Genomic DNA, 15834 nt, shown 5'->3' on the forward strand with positions numbered 1-15834 from the left:
CTTGTTTTATAGTACAGTGTCCTTGAGTTGCTAGAAAGGCGCCTTTAAATATAATGTATTATTTATTATATACATATTATTATATTTGCAATACGTATGATTAAAAGATTATCATGTAGTCATAATAATTATATTAATTTTAGTCATAATCTAGGCTAGGGAGTGTTATAAATGTCAATAGTAATGCACGTGACACAATTACTATAAATACAAACATTATTGAATACAGTAAATATGACCCATTTCTACAACTTCCTCACATGTATGGCTGTAAATATGTTCATCTGCATGTCAAACCAAGCAATGAATTGACATTGTTTTCTGTAGCAAACTCTGAAAAAGTGTTTTGTGCATGTGTTGATGTAAGTTTTGTGTTGTGTGTGCAGAGGCAGGAGACTGTGGCTTTACTGTCCGCCATACTGTACGAGTGCGTGACGCAAGAAAACCCAGAAATGCTGCCAACGTACATCTCCATTGAGCAGGTCGGATACAGTGAAGCACACTATTACACGTACATAATGTAGAAGATAAATACAAATACAAAATAGAGCATAAATAATGGGGGATATAGTGCATGAGTGGAAACTGATTCAGTGGTTTTAATAGGGGAAGCTGTAGCGGTCTGTGTGTGTTTATATTTAAAAAATGCCCATAAAAGGCCTTGTAAGTAACAATATTTCCTGTTTGAAGCAAAGCAAAATGTTTTGTCGTATGCACAGTATTTGGAACAAGTATCATTTGATGACATTATTAAAGCACTGTGTTAAGTCATTTTTAAAATTATTAAAAAGTTTTTTTTCAATGTTTTCTTCAAGCCAATTTGTTTTACACATTTGCAATATAAATATGGTTTATTTACTATCTATATATATATAGTTGAAGTCAGAATTATTAGCCCCCCTGAATTATTAGCTCCCTTGTTTATTTTTTTCCCAATTTCTGTTTAACTGAGAGAAGATTGTTTCAGCATATTTCTAAGCATAATAGTTTTAAAAACGTATTTCTAATAACTGATTTATTTTATCTTTGCCATGATGACAGTAAATAATATTTTACTTGATATTTTTCAAGACACTTTCATACAGCTTAAAGTGACATTTAAAGGCTTAACTAGGTTAATTAGGTTAACTAGGCAGGTTAGGGTAATTAGGCAAGTTATTCTATAACGATGGTTTGTTTTGTAGACTACTGAAAAAAAATAGTTAAAAGGGGCTAATAATTTTGACCCAAAAATAGTTTTTAAAAAATTCATAACTGCTTTTATTCTAGTCGAAATAAAACAAACAAGACTTTCTCCAGAAGAAAAAATATTATCAGACATACTGTGAAAATTTTCTTGCTCTGTTAAACATCATTTGGGAAATATTTAAAAGAAAAAAACAAAACAAAAGGGGGCTAATAATTCTGACTTATTCTGACTTATTATATATAAGTAAAAATAAACCATATTTAAGTAAAATAAAATAAAAATTCACACGCACACTGAAATCATTCATTCTTTTGTACATTTAATATTTGATAAGTACAGATCATAATAAATATGTTGTTTTATTTTAGTATAAATATATTTGTGACCCTGAAGTCTTATTTTGCCAGGCATATTTTGGCAAAAACCTAAAAAAAAAAGTATATTAATCATATTTATTCATCAACACGATTCTTCATATTTCATCAACGAAATCTTTAGAATATTAGCTAAAAATAATTTTAAAATTTTTTTAATGTTCTACCATAAATGTATCAAAAGAAAAATATTAATTTGCATCAAGCACTTCATACAGACAAAGATGATTTTTCTAAATATAAAAAAAAAATTTACCCACAGATTGCAGATTTTCAAATAGCTTTATCTTGTGCAGATATTGTGCATATAAAACTATATATTGATGGAAAGTTTCAATCTTTCAGGTGTATAAAACCCTTATGACCCTTATGATGTGTTTCAGGGTCACATTTGTTTTATTAAATGACAATCAAGCATTATTGCAGCCATATTTTGATATGGGAACTAAAAATGCTCAGTATAAGTTCACCCTAATACAGTAAATTTAGTTTAATGAACATTTTATTTCATTAAGTGCAATAAAATTTCTCCAATACTTAAGTAAAATGTACTTTTTCTGTGACCGTTTGTTTTTAAAGTGAAATGTAAAAAATATATAACTTTCAAAATGTTTTAAACAATTTTTCAAATAGCACTGTTTAACATTTTCCCACAGTATTTTTATTACACTATTATATTTCTATTCTGGAAAAAGTCTCCAGATGTGTTGGTTTATTTTTTGTTTGGCTGGAATAAGTAAGTAAAAGTAAGTAAAAGTATAAATAATAAATGTATAATGTATAATTTACATATATAAAAATATAAACATATGTAAATTGAATATGAATAAATAAATAAAAATAAATAAAATTTAATAAATAAAAATGAACAAATACATAAATATATGAAGTAAATATAAATAAATAAATAAATGAATAAATACAAATAAATAAACATAAGGATATAAAATATGTAAAATGAGTATAAATGAATATAAATAAATATTGTTAAATAAATATGAATGAATATAAATGAAGAAATATCTTAAATAAATATAAATAAATAAATGTGTAAATATAAATGAACAAATATATAAAATTAATTTATAAAATAAATAAATAAATATAATTATGTATAAATAAATATGAGTAAAATATGTAAATATAATCAATCAAATATATAGAAATAAATATAAATAAATAAATAAATGTAAATAAATAAATAGATTAATAAATAAATAAATAGAGATATTATTTTTTCTTTTAGGAAATCATATTTTTGATTATTTACAGAACAAACCATGGTTGTGCAGTGACCTAATTAACCTAGTTAAGTAATTAAATTGCAATAAGTTGAAATCTAGTTTATTGCAGAATTAGTCAAATATCATATTATGTTGTATTTTATGTTATGTGGTATGTTATATTATTAAATATTTTTACTATCATTATGGCATTAACAAAATACATTATTTTATATATTAGTTATTAAAATTACTGTGTTTAAAAATGTTTGAAATGATTTGTACAATTTCTCAGGAGGGCTAATGCTGTCAGCATGATCTTGGATGAACCTCAGGCAGCAGCAGTAGTTTAATGCATGATCAGTGAGTTGTGCGTGTGTGTGTGTGTTTGGTCAGGCGGTGCGGACTCTGGAGCGGGCCGATCTGAGCGAGACATTCAGCCTGTGGCAGCTGAAGCTGGTGCTGGAGTTGTGTGAGAGTCGATTGGCTCGAGCTCTGCTGCTCAGCTCGGAGTTTCTGCCTATCATGAAGAGCTCAGCAGATCGAGCTCTGGATCACTGGCTCTGTGGTGAGACACACACAGACACATTGTTTGCTATCCTTATAGGGACTTACCATAGACATCATGATTTTTATATGGTACCACAACTCTACCCCTAAACCCAAACCTCACAGAAAAGCAGATTGTTTCCTGTGAGGGGTGGGTTTAGGGGAAGACATGGGGTTGGGTACAGAATATACAGCCTGTACGGTATTTCTGTTCTGAATCATCAGTCGTTCATTTCCTTTTTCTGTTTAGAACATGACTGAGCCTTTTATTGTCATTTATAATGGATTTACAAAGCATCAGTAGTCATTTAAATCATAGTCAAGTCATAAAATAATTTACTTACTCATTCTGAATGATCTTCAAATTTCCCAACTACTCTCAAATAACTGCTTTGCATATAATGCAATACTTAATTTAGTAATGCAATATTGATCATTAGCAAAGTATGAAAATAAAAATAATTAAGCACATTATACCAGTGCTTAAAATCAAGATTATAGCAGTTGTAGTTGTATTTATAAACTGCTTACTAGTGTCTGTTAATGTAGAGCTTCTTCTTAAACCAGGGGTGTCCAAACTCAGGGCCTACTCACACTATGCCATCCGTACCGTGCCCAGGCCCGTTTCCTGAATCGTTTGAGAAGTGTGAGTGCGCTGAATCGGGCTCAAGCACGGTTCACTTGGCCGGCCCTGGCCTGGTTGGAAGAGGTGTGCCTGAGCGCGGTTCACTTGGGCGGTACGCTTGTAGTGTGAGTGCAAAATGCGCCAAAGGCCGAAACTAACAGCGAGACTTGACTTTTAAGGGACTGTTTCATATGGATTTATTAATCGACTTTTAAGGGACTGTTTCATATGGATTTATTAATCATTCTTACTGTTCAGTGAACGCAAACTGCCGTAGTTTATTAAAGACGCAAACCCCTCACTGCACGACAGCTGCACCTTCAGCAGACCTCCTCATTCCTGCAGCACAAGGAATTTATGATTGTTTATGAGCGCCAAAAGGGGCGGATCTGTTCGACGAAATATCTGAATGCGTGTCCCCGCATCTCTAAGCACTGTTTGGCGAAATATTTGACTGCATGTCACTGCATAACAAACAACTGAGACGATATAACTAGAGAAATCTCGACTGTGCTGATCGACAGCGCTGTAGATAGTGTGAGTACGGCTTCAGTCTTGGTGGGCCGGTGTCCTGCAAACTTTAGTTTCAATCCCAATCAGACACACCTGAGCTGGCTTATCAAGTTCTTACTAGGCTTTCTTGAAACATCCTTGCAGGTAATTTGAGGCAAGTTGGAGCTAAAATATGCAGGACACCGGCCCTCCAGGACCGAGTTTGGACACCCCAGGCGTAAACTGTTTGCAAAAGCTTATTAAATGTGTGTAGTTTTCATAAAATGTTGCATCTGCATTTTTACTATTTAAAAATACTTAACTCTGAGTCGTTTTCCTTATGGGGAGCAAAATTGACTGGTATTGCTATAACTGTGCAGATATTAGGTCCCCACAATGTATGCAATACAAGAACACACACACTTATATGTGGTTTATGAGGACTCTCTATTAGAGATACTTAGTATGATACTTAAGTGGGGATCTTTGCTTATCTGAGAGAATCAATTAAGCATGCTGCATATAATCCCTTAAACATGCCTCTTATAACCATTTAGGGCCTTATCATACACCCGGCGCAATGTGGTGCAAGGCGTGACGCAATAGTTGTTTGCTAGTTCCAGCTTAGCGCAAGAGTCGTTTTGACATGTTACGCCACGCTGTTTAAATGGCAAATGCATTTGCGCTCATATGTGCACCCATAAGTGTTCTGGTCTAAAAAAGGAGGTGTGTTGAGGCGCATTGCTGGTGCATTGCTATTTTGAGAAACTTTAATAGACTGTTCTATAGACCAGAACAAAGCCGGTCTATTGTCCAGCGCAGAGCGCGTTAGTTGTGCGCCTCGCTTACACATTGCTTATTACTAATAGGATGTCGAGCAATACGCAAATATCTTTTCATATGAAAAAGAATTAAAATATTAAGGACATACAGTTGAAGTCAGAATTTTTAGCCCCCTTCTAATTTTTTTCTTCTTTTTAAAATATTTTTCAAATGCTGGAAATTTTCACAGTATGTCTGATAATATTTTTTCTTCTGAAGAAAGTCTTATTTGTTTTATTTTGGCTAGAATAAAAGCAGTTTTTAATTTTTTAAACACCATTTTAGGGACAAAATTATTAGCCCCTTTAAACTATATTTTTTCTCGATAGTCTCTAGAACAAACCATCGTTATACAATAACTTGCCTATTTATCCTAACCTGCCTAGTTAACCTTATTAACCTAGTTAAGCCTTTAAATGTCACTTTAAGCTGTATAGAAGTGTCTTGAAAAATATCAGGTAAAACATTATTTACTGTCATCATGGCAAAGATAAAATAAATCAGCTATTAGAAATGAGTTATTAAAACTATTAAAGCTACTAAATCTGCTCTCAGTTAAATAGAAATTGGGGAAAAAATAAACAAGCGGTCTAATAATTCAGGGGGCTAATAATTCTGACTTCAACTGTATATAGGATATAATAAGGATATATATAGGATATAAATATAAAGAATTTAAATATTACAAAACATATTATTTTCTAGCCTACATAAATATAAAAACCATACTTTCATGCCTTCTTCATCTCGGGAGGCTTTTTCAGTTTATTCGTAACAATTTGCTTTTGTATAATGTTATTATTATTAGCAGTATTATTTATTATATCCATATTTATATTTGTGTTATTAAAAACAAGCTTAGATTTGTCCACCTGTCAGGTTTTAGACCATATGGGGCACAGCATGTGTTTGGATATAACTCAGTTTTTTGAACACAGTTCTAAACACGCCAATAAACTATAAACAGAGGTCGCACCAATAGACTGTAAGCAGAGGTCGCACCACATCTGTATGTATTTTAGCTGCTGTGTTGTGTTTTAGCTGCCTCTACACATCATTTGTAGTGCTGCTGATGTGTGCATATGCGTCTTCCTCTGCTTGTAAACTCGTCAACAAACACCTGCAATCGGTTCATGCGATCGGCAAGTACTGATCGAGTCATAAATTGTGATTATCGGCTGATCGATCTAAGCATCCCTACCCTCCATAGGTGTAATGTATTTTATACTCTAATAACTGCTCGATATATGACCTTATTCCACCCCTACCCTTAACCGAACCCTCACATAAAACCGATAGCAGACATTTGAGTGTCACTTTTAGTTATGATTTGCAAGTGTTTTGAATTATGAAGACATAAGGCATGTCCGCCAACCAGCTTAATAGAGTACAACTTGGCCGTACTGATGTAATTATACAATTTTGTGTCCTTAGAAACCACATAAACAAGTACCAGCAAACACACACACACACATCAGATATGGTTACTCAGATTTCTATTTCAGATATACATCAGCATGAGCTTCTCCTGTCAGCATTTAGACGAGTGTGTTTTTAGTGTTTGGGTCAACACCTTCAGTAAAGTGTGAAAGGCTGCACTCGAGTCTGTTTACTGCAGAGCTGCTCATTAAGGGCCTACTCACACTATGCCATCCGTACCGTGCCCAGGCCCGTTTCCCGGATCGTTTGAGAAGTGTGAGTGCGCTGAATTGGGCTCAGGCACGGTTCACTTGGCCGGCCCTGGCATGGTTGGAAGAGGTGTGCCTGAGCGCGGTTCACTTGGGCTTTGGCGCGGTACGCTTGTAGTGTGAGTGCAAAACGCGCCAAAGCCCGAAACTGAAAGCGAGACGTGACTTTTAAGGGGCTGTTTCATATGGATTTATTAATCATTACTGTTCAATGAACGCAAACTGCCGTAGTTTATTAAAGACGCAAACCCCTCACTGCACGACAGCTGCGCGCCTTCAGCAGACCTCCTCATTCCTGCAGCATGAGGGCTTTATGATTGTTTATGAGCGCCAAAAGTGGCGGATCTGTTCGGCGAAATATCTGACTGCGTGTCACCGCATCCCTAAGGACTGTTTGGCGAAATATTTGACTGCATGTCACTGCATAACAAACAACTGAAACGATATAACTAGAGAAATCTCCACCTTGCTGCTGATTGAGAGAGCGCTTCTCACTGAACAGCGCAGCAGCGATGACGTAAGCGTGCCGAGGCCCATTTGTGGTGTGAGCGTGAGCCGTCAGGGGAGACGGGAGGGGGGACAAGCGTGCTTTGGCTCGGTTCGAGGCAACTGTACCTAGTGTGAGTACGGCCTAAAACTAAGTAGAGATGGTAGGATTGATAAATAGTACATCGTTTTTTCCCCATTAAGCTTTAATCCTTCCATATGTGTTCTTTACACACAGACAATAGTAATGTGCTGAAGGAGTACCTAAGACGACAGACGATGAACGGCGACACTGATGTCAACATGCTGGCCTGCTTTCTGGTCTATCATTCAATCCCCAGCCTCAAAAACATGCTGGCGTCCGACCTGGAAGGTGCAATCACACTCCAACACATGCTATAACCACTGGTCTGTAGATGCTTATGTACAGTAGGTCCAATATAGTGATCTTAGCCGAGGAACAGTTCTCACTTAATAGTTCCTTGTGCAAACTGAAGTGACTTGATTAGTTCAGCGCAACAAAATTACGTATTTATATCCACCTTTACTTTTGAAGTGCATTTTAGGATATTGCAATAAAATAAAAACTCTAGATGGAAAATCCAATATGCGCATAATTTCTAAGTTGGCAATTAAGTCTTATCTATTTTATTTACTCTAATATTTTTATTTTTTTATGTAAATACATATAACCAGTGAGAACAAAATGGGGAAAAAAAGATGTGTATACTGTACATACACTCATCTGCCACTTTATTAGGTACACCTTACTAGTACGGGGATGGACTTCCTTTTGCCTTCAGAACTGCCTTAAACCTGCATGGTATAGATTCAACAAGGTACTGGAAATATTGGTCAGGGATTTTGGTCCATATTGACATGATAGCATCACGCAGTTGCTGCAGATTTGCACATCCATGATGTGAATCTCCCGTCTCACCACATCTTAAAAATGCTCTACTGGATTGAGATCTGTTGACTATGGAGGCCATTTGAGTACAGTGAACTCATTGTCATGTTCAAGAAACCAGTCTGAGATGATTCACGCTTAATGACATGGAGCGTTATCCTGCTGGACGTAGCCATCAGAAGATGGCCACTGTGTGGTCATAAAGGTAGGAACATCGTTATCTACAATACTCAGGTAGGCTGTTGCTTTGACACGATGCTCAAATGGTACTAATGTGCCCAAAGTGTGCCAAGAAAATATCCCCCGCACCATTACACCACCACCACCAGCCTGAACCGATGATACAAGGCAGGATGGCACCATGCTTTCATGTTGTTGAAGCCAAATTCTGACCCGACCATCTGAATGTGGCAGCAGAAATCAAGACTCATCAGAGCAGGCAACGTTTCTCAACTCTTCTATTGTCCAGTTTTGGTGAGTTTGTGTGAATTGTAGCCTCAGTTTCTTGTTCTTAGCTGACTGGAGTGGGACCCAGTGTGGTCTTCAGCTGCTGTAGCCCATCCGCCTCAAGGTTGGACGTGTTGTGTGTTCAGAGATGCTCTTAGGCAGACCTTAGTTGGTTATTTGAGTTCGTGTTGTATTTCTAAGGATGTAACGGTATTTTAAATACCATTACAAGAGTGTGTTATTCTCTAATATTTTCTGCAATATTTTAAGTTTAGCAATTTTTTTCAATATTACCATAGTCGCATGACTCGATAAAACTATAGGTCTTCTGAGAAAATTTGCTCAGGCGAATGAAGCGAACGGGAGGTAGCGGAAACTACAATTCCCTTCAGCCTAGGCGTGGCCATCATCCTTTGCGGTCTGTTGTCGCTACAGATCCAGTAATGACAAAATGGAGTGTGTTACTAGTAGCGGGGAAGAAAGAGAGCTGGAAATGATCGAAACTAAAGCGGGTTTTAAATCAGATGTGTGAAAGCATTTTGGTTTCTCTCTAAAAAGATACGAAAAAGGAGAAAAGGTGACAGACAAAGAAAAAAACAGTATGCAGGCACTGCCAGACTGTGGTGAAATATAAGTCGGGGAATACGACTAATAACAGTCATGGGGACTGCAGAACACAGCACACTGTTCAGATTGATGCAGACATTGACTTGTACCGCAAAGAGACCTCTATCTCACTCATTGTCCTCTCAAGTTGGTAAAAGACAATGCACAACGTTACCCACTGCTGTCAACCTGTGCCAAGTCATATCTCTCTGTCTCAGAAACCTCAGTCCCAAATGAGAGGGTTTTTTTCTGTTGCAGGGGACATGCCCAGAGATCCCAGCTTTTACCAGTTTTTAGTTATATGATAATTTTCCTTAAACCCATCTCTATCTAAGTGAGTGAGTGATTAAATGTTGAATGTGATGAGTTTTCAACAATACTAAATTGAAACTTTATTTTTTTAATATGGTTTAATAGTTTTTTGTTATAAAAATTGAAAAATTGAAGTTCCTGTTTCAAAGCTTGCAGATAGATGGCTAATTTGTATGTCATTGACACTTTTGGCTCTTTTTTGGAGTATTTTCATTGTTTTTGTTTTTCCTGTAAATGATTCAATAAATACCGTACCGTGCCATTCATACCGAGGTATTACCGTACCGTGAAATTCTGATACCGTTACATCCCTATGTATTTCTATCAGATGGAACCAGTCTGGCAATTCTCCTCTGACCTCTGGCGTCAACAAGGCATTTGCTCCCACAGATCTGCCGTTTACGGGATTTTTTTATCTTCAGGCCATTCTCTGTAAACCCTAGAGATGGTTGTGCATGGAAATCCCAGTAGATGAGCAGTTTCTGAAATACTCAGACCGGCTGGTCTGGCACCAATAATCATGCTACTACCTACGTTTAAAGTCACTTAAATCCCCTTCTTCCACATTCTGATGCTCGGTTTGAACAGCAGCAGATCGTCTTGACCATGTCTACTTAAATGCATTGAGTTGCTGCCATGTGATTGGCTGATTAGAAATTTGCAATAACTAGCAGTTAGACGGGTGTACCCAATAAAGTGGCTGGTAGGTGTATATACATACATACCCATATATAATATTTTTACATTTTTAAATATTGATGATGATGGTGTGCTGACATCCCCTCACAAAATTGTATGCAATAAATGCACTGTATAACTGCACATTACTTATTTAAAGTATATGTTCATATGCTTGCATTGCAAGTCTTGTACACATTGTGTTTATTGTTACGCATTACAAGAGTGTGTATTCTCTAATATTTTCTGCAATATTTTAAGTTTTATTCTCAACTTCAGGTGGAAACTTAGCCGTTGAAGCTCTAAAGAAAATATAAAGCAATCCTATGTCTTTAGATAATGTAAAATATTGTGCAAAACTCATATAACCTGCTTTTAAAGGGATAGTTCACCCCAAAATTTAAATTTACTCTCCCTTAATGGCTCTTCCCTCTGTTGAACACACACACAAATAAAGATATTCTAAAGAAACCTCTAACTAGTGACTCCCATAGCATTTGTTTTCTTTCTATGGAAGTCAGTGGTTACAGGTTTCTAACGTTCTTTAGAATAAATGTCAGTGTATTTCATTTTAGGGTGAACTATCCCTTTAAGGCAGTTTTACTTTAAATGAAATCGAATACACAAGCACATTTACATATTCATCGAAATGACATTCTGTTGTTGTGGGCTTTATATTGTTGCATGAGGATTTTGACCTTTTTACCTCTTCTGCTTCTGCAAAAGAAATAAAGTCAGGTGGTTTTTTTGGAGCAACTTGTGTATCATTTCTGATCTGTATGTTGGGAAATATTTCGCAGAAAGCTTTCTTGATCTTTTATCTCTTCAAAGACTTGTTGACATCAAAACTAAAACAAGCACTGTATTAGTAACCACACCAGCATACGCTGATTATGTTTTATACTCTGCAAAATTTTGCCGTTTTTTCCTTTAAACACTTTACTAATACTTTAAATAATTTACTTTGAAAGTAATTCAACCATATATTTCAATTTTGAGCTTTTAACAGCAAATATGTATGCTTTACAAACAACTGCACTCTGTTAGCATTCTATTCCTTACACTTAAACTATGAACGTAAAAGTTAGGAAAGGTTTAAGTGAACTACAAGTATTCTAATGACATTACTCTCATGAGGCAAAAAATGCAAATTACATGACTTGCACAAGCACTTTTCCACATGTGCACATTTGAGTGTACGATTAAACACTAGCCTCTAGAACACTTAAGACTAGAGCGCCTTATACCAACTTATAGCATCATCTGCTGTTAAAAACTAGCCTACTGTGCCATCGGCTGTTAACAACTAGCCTAGAGCGTCATCTGCTGTTTAAAAACTTGCCTAGAGCACCATTGTCTGTTAACAACTAGCCTAGAGGATCATCTGCTGTTTAAAAACTAGCCTAGAGTGCCATCTGCTGTTTAAAAACTAGCCTAGAGCGCAATCTGCTGTTTAAAAACTAGACTACAGCACCATCGGCTGTTAACAACTAGCCTAGAGCGTCATCTGCCGTTTAAAAACTTGCCTAGAGCGACATCGGCTGTTTACAACTAGTCTAGAGCGTCATCTGCTGTTTAAAAACTTGCCTAGAGCGCCATTGTCTGTTAACAACTAGCCTAGAGGATCATCTGCTGTTTAAAAACTTGACTAGAGCGCCATTGTCTGTTAAAAACTAGCGTAGAGAATCATCTGCTGTTTAAAAACTAGCCTAGAGCGCCATCTGCTGTTTAAAAACTAGCCTAGAGCGCAATCTGCTGTTTAAAAACTAGACTACAGCACCATCGGCTGTTAACAACTAGCCTAGAGCGTCATCTGCTTTTTAAAAACTTGCCTAGAGCGACATCGTCTGTTAACAACTAGCCTAGAGGATCATCTGCTGTTTAAAAACTAGCCTAGAGTGCCATCTGCTGTTTAAAAACTAGCCTAGAGCGCAATCTGCTGTTTAAAAACTAGACTACAGCACCATCGGCTGTTAACAACTAGCCTAGAGCGTCATCTGCCGTTTAAAAACTTGCCTAGAGCGACATCGGCTGTTTACAACTAGTCTAGAGCGTCATCTGCTGTTTAAAAACTTGCCTAGAGCGCCATTGTCTGTTAACAACTAGCCTAGAGGATCATCTGCTGTTTAAAAACTTGACTAGAGCGCCATTGTCTGTTAAAAACTAGCGTAGAGAATCATCTGCTGTTTAAAAACTAGCCTAGAGCGCCATCTGCTGTTTAAAAACTAGCCTAGAGCGCAATCTGCTGTTTAAAAACTAGACTACAGCACCATCGGCTGTTAACAACTAGCCTAGAGCGTCATCTGCTTTTTAAAAACTTGCCTAGAGCGACATCGTCTGTTAACAACTAGCCTAGAGCATCATCTGCTGTTTAAAAATTAGCCTAGAGCGCCATCTGCTGTTTAAAAACTAGCCTAGAGCGCCATCTGCTGTTTAAAAACTAGCCTAGAGCGTCATCTGCTTTTTAAAAACTAGCCTAAAGCATCATCTGCTGTTTAATAACTGGCCTAAAGCGCCATCTGCTGTTTAAAAACTAGCCTAGAGCGCCATCTGCTGTTTAAAAACTAGCCTAGAGCGTCATCTGCTTTTTAAAAACTAGCCTAAAGCATCATCTGCTGTTTAATAACTGGCCTAAAGCGCCATCTGCTGTTTAAAACTAGCCTAGAGCATCATCTGCTGTTTGAAACTAGCCTAAAGCGCCATCTGCTGTTAAAACTGGCCTAGAGCGTCTTCTGTTGTTAAAAACTAGCCTAGAGCGTCATCTGCTGTTTAAAAACTAGCCTAGAGCGCCATCTGCTGTTTAAAAACTAGCGTAGAGCGCATTCTGCTGTTTAAAAACTAGCCTAGAAGCCGTTTGCTGTTTAAAAACTAGCCTAGAGCGTTGTCTGCTGTTTAAAAACTAGCCTAAAGCGTCATCTGCCATTTAAAAACTAGCCTAGAGCGCCATCTGCTGTTAAAAAACTAGCCTAGAGCGTTGTCTGCTGTTTAAAAACTAGCCTAGAGCGTCACCTGCTGTTTAAAAACTCGCCTAGAGCATCATCTGCTGTTTAAAAACTAGCTTAGAGCGTCATATGCTGTTAAAAGCTAGCCTAGAGCGTCATCTGCCATTTAAAAAAATCTAGCCTAGAGCAGCATCTGCCATTTAAAAACAGCCTAGTGTTGTCTGCTGTTAAAACTAGCCTAGCGTGTACCATCTGTTGTTAAAATCTAGCCTCGAGCACTGTTTGCTGTTAAACACTAGCCAAGAGTGCCGTCTGCTGATTAAAAACTAGCCTAGAGGCCATTGGATGTTAAAAAAAAACTAGCTTAGAGCATTTAAAAACTAGCATAGAGCATTATCTGCTGTTAAAATAAACTAGCCTAGAGCACTATCTGCTATTAAAAACTAGCTTAGAGCACTTGCAAACAAGCCTAGAATGACATATGCTGGTAAAAAAAACTTGCCTAGAGCACATCTCTTTTGGTAAAACAAACCTAGATTGCCATCTGCTGTTAAAAACTAACCTATATTGCTATTAAAACTAGCTTAGAGCAACATCTGCTGTTTAAACTAGCCTAGAGTGATGTCCGCTATTAAAACTAGCCCAGAACAATGTCTGCTATTAAAAACAAGCCTAGAACGACGTCTGTTATTAAAACTAGCCTAGAGCGACATCTGCTGTTAAATTAGCGTAATCGTCTGCTGTTTAAACTAGCCTAGAGCGACGTCCGCTATTAAAACTAGCCTATAGCGACGTCTGCTGTTTAAACTAGCCTAGAGAGCTGTCTGCTATTAAAACTAACCTAGAGCAACGTCTGCTGTTTAAAGTAGCCCTAGTGCACCCTCTGTTGATAAAAATAGCCTAGATAGACGTCTGCTGTTAAAAACTAGCCTAGATAGACGTCTGCTGTTAAAAACCAGCCTAGAGCATCGTCTGCTGTTTAAAACTAACCTAGAGTGACGTCTGCTGTTTAAACTAGCCCTAAAGCTTTGTCTGCTATTACAACTAGCCTAGAGCAACGTCTGCGGTTTAAACTAGCCTAGAGTGATGTCCGCTATTAAAACTAGCCTAGAGCACCGTCTGCTATTAAAAACAAGCCTAGAGCGGCATCCGCTGTTAAAAACTAGCCTAGACGCCGTCTGCTGTTAAAAATTAGCCTAGAGTGCCATCTGTTGATAAAACTAGCCTAGATAGACGCCTGCTGTTAAAAACTAGCCTCGAGCATTGTCTGCTGTTAAAAACTAGCCTAGAGCGCCATCTGCTGTTAAAAAAACAGCCTAGATCCATCGATTCAAGGTACAATATTGATGAATTTAGATCAGTTTCTCGAACGCTGGTTATCGTCTCCATTGTTAACATGCAATAACATTATATTTCTGCTCATTGTGTTTAGGATGTTCCAGTTTTCCAGAGCTGCTCCTCAAGAGCAGTCAGTTGGGTGTTCCCATTCGAGCTCTTCTACGATTGAGTCCTTTACTCCTGCAAAATCACGACTCTGGCGTTTAACCGCACTCCTTCCGACCACTTCATCTCCTCGAGCAGGTACTGCAGGGTCATCACTGTCCTCAAAAACCATCAACTTACAGGAACTTGCTACAGCATCTTACATCAACTTTTTATTGCATGAAGTTGTTATGACATCGATGAGATCGGATGCTCACAGGTTTGCTCACCCCTATGTAAATAGCTTGTAACTATTTGTACCTACGATAATTCAGTCAATAAATATGACTTGAGGAAATGGTTTTGATAAAGTGTACCTTGTGTGGTTTGGGTTTGTCAGTTTTGAGGGGGAATTTTAGTGGCAGCCAAATTTAGGGGCTTTTTTTACACATGCAATATCTGTTAAATTGGATCAGGTTTAAATGCTGAAAGGTTTCATATTGTGTCACTTTGTGTAGCAATTCACTCTGACAAGCACCAGGAAATCAGCCATTCTCATCTTAAAAAGTGTACTGTATGGCTTCCAGGCGCTTCATTACTGCATTTGTGTGTGTTTGTGAGATCTGCACTTTATCATTCATCATATTTTGATCAAATCTTTAGGGGTTCGATTAAATCAGGCTAGTCAGTCACGATGAATAATTTTGTTGTGCAATATATTGTTACAGAAATTATTGTCACTGATTATGCAATGATTATGCAAAATCATAATAATGCTAAAAGGCAAAAACACTTTAAGTTGAGCAAAAATGTTCATTCTTAAAGGTACACTGCACTTTTTTTAGGGAAACTAGGCTTATTTTACAGCTCCTCAGGACAATTTTATCCTTTTTTGATTCATTCACCCGATCTTCAGCTCTGGTGGGAGCACTTTTAGCTTAGCTTAGCATAGATCATATAATCGGATTAGACCATTTGCATCTTGCTCAAAAATTAGCAAGGAGTTTTGATAATTTTCCTATTTAAAGCTTGACTTCTGTAGTTTCAACGTATACTAAACTGATGGAAA

The 15834-nt window shown here is 37.0% G+C and overlaps 1 protein-coding gene across 4 annotated transcripts in view; it reads left to right on the forward strand.

Moving 5' to 3' along the window:
* Positions 1 to 15123, forward strand: part of anapc1 (anaphase promoting complex subunit 1) — a 169425-nt gene extending 154302 nt beyond the window's left edge. For all 4 annotated transcript variants that reach the window (XM_005157066.5, XM_005157067.5, XM_001921133.6 and 1 more), the window contains exons 45-48: positions 387 to 482; positions 3183 to 3354; positions 7687 to 7821; positions 14776 to 15123. In XM_005157066.5, coding sequence (XP_005157123.1) covers positions 387 to 482; positions 3183 to 3354; positions 7687 to 7821; positions 14776 to 14888 — 516 coding nt within the window. In that variant the 3' untranslated portion in view covers positions 14889 to 15123. The remainder of the gene's footprint in view (positions 1 to 386; positions 483 to 3182; positions 3355 to 7686; positions 7822 to 14775) is intronic.
* Positions 15124 to 15834: the final 711 nt, after the last annotated feature.

The sequence above is a fragment of the Danio rerio genome, chromosome 13, assembly GCF_049306965.1.
Source record: "Danio rerio strain Tuebingen ecotype United States chromosome 13, GRCz12tu, whole genome shotgun sequence".
NCBI lineage: Eukaryota > Metazoa > Chordata > Actinopteri > Cypriniformes > Danionidae > Danio > Danio rerio.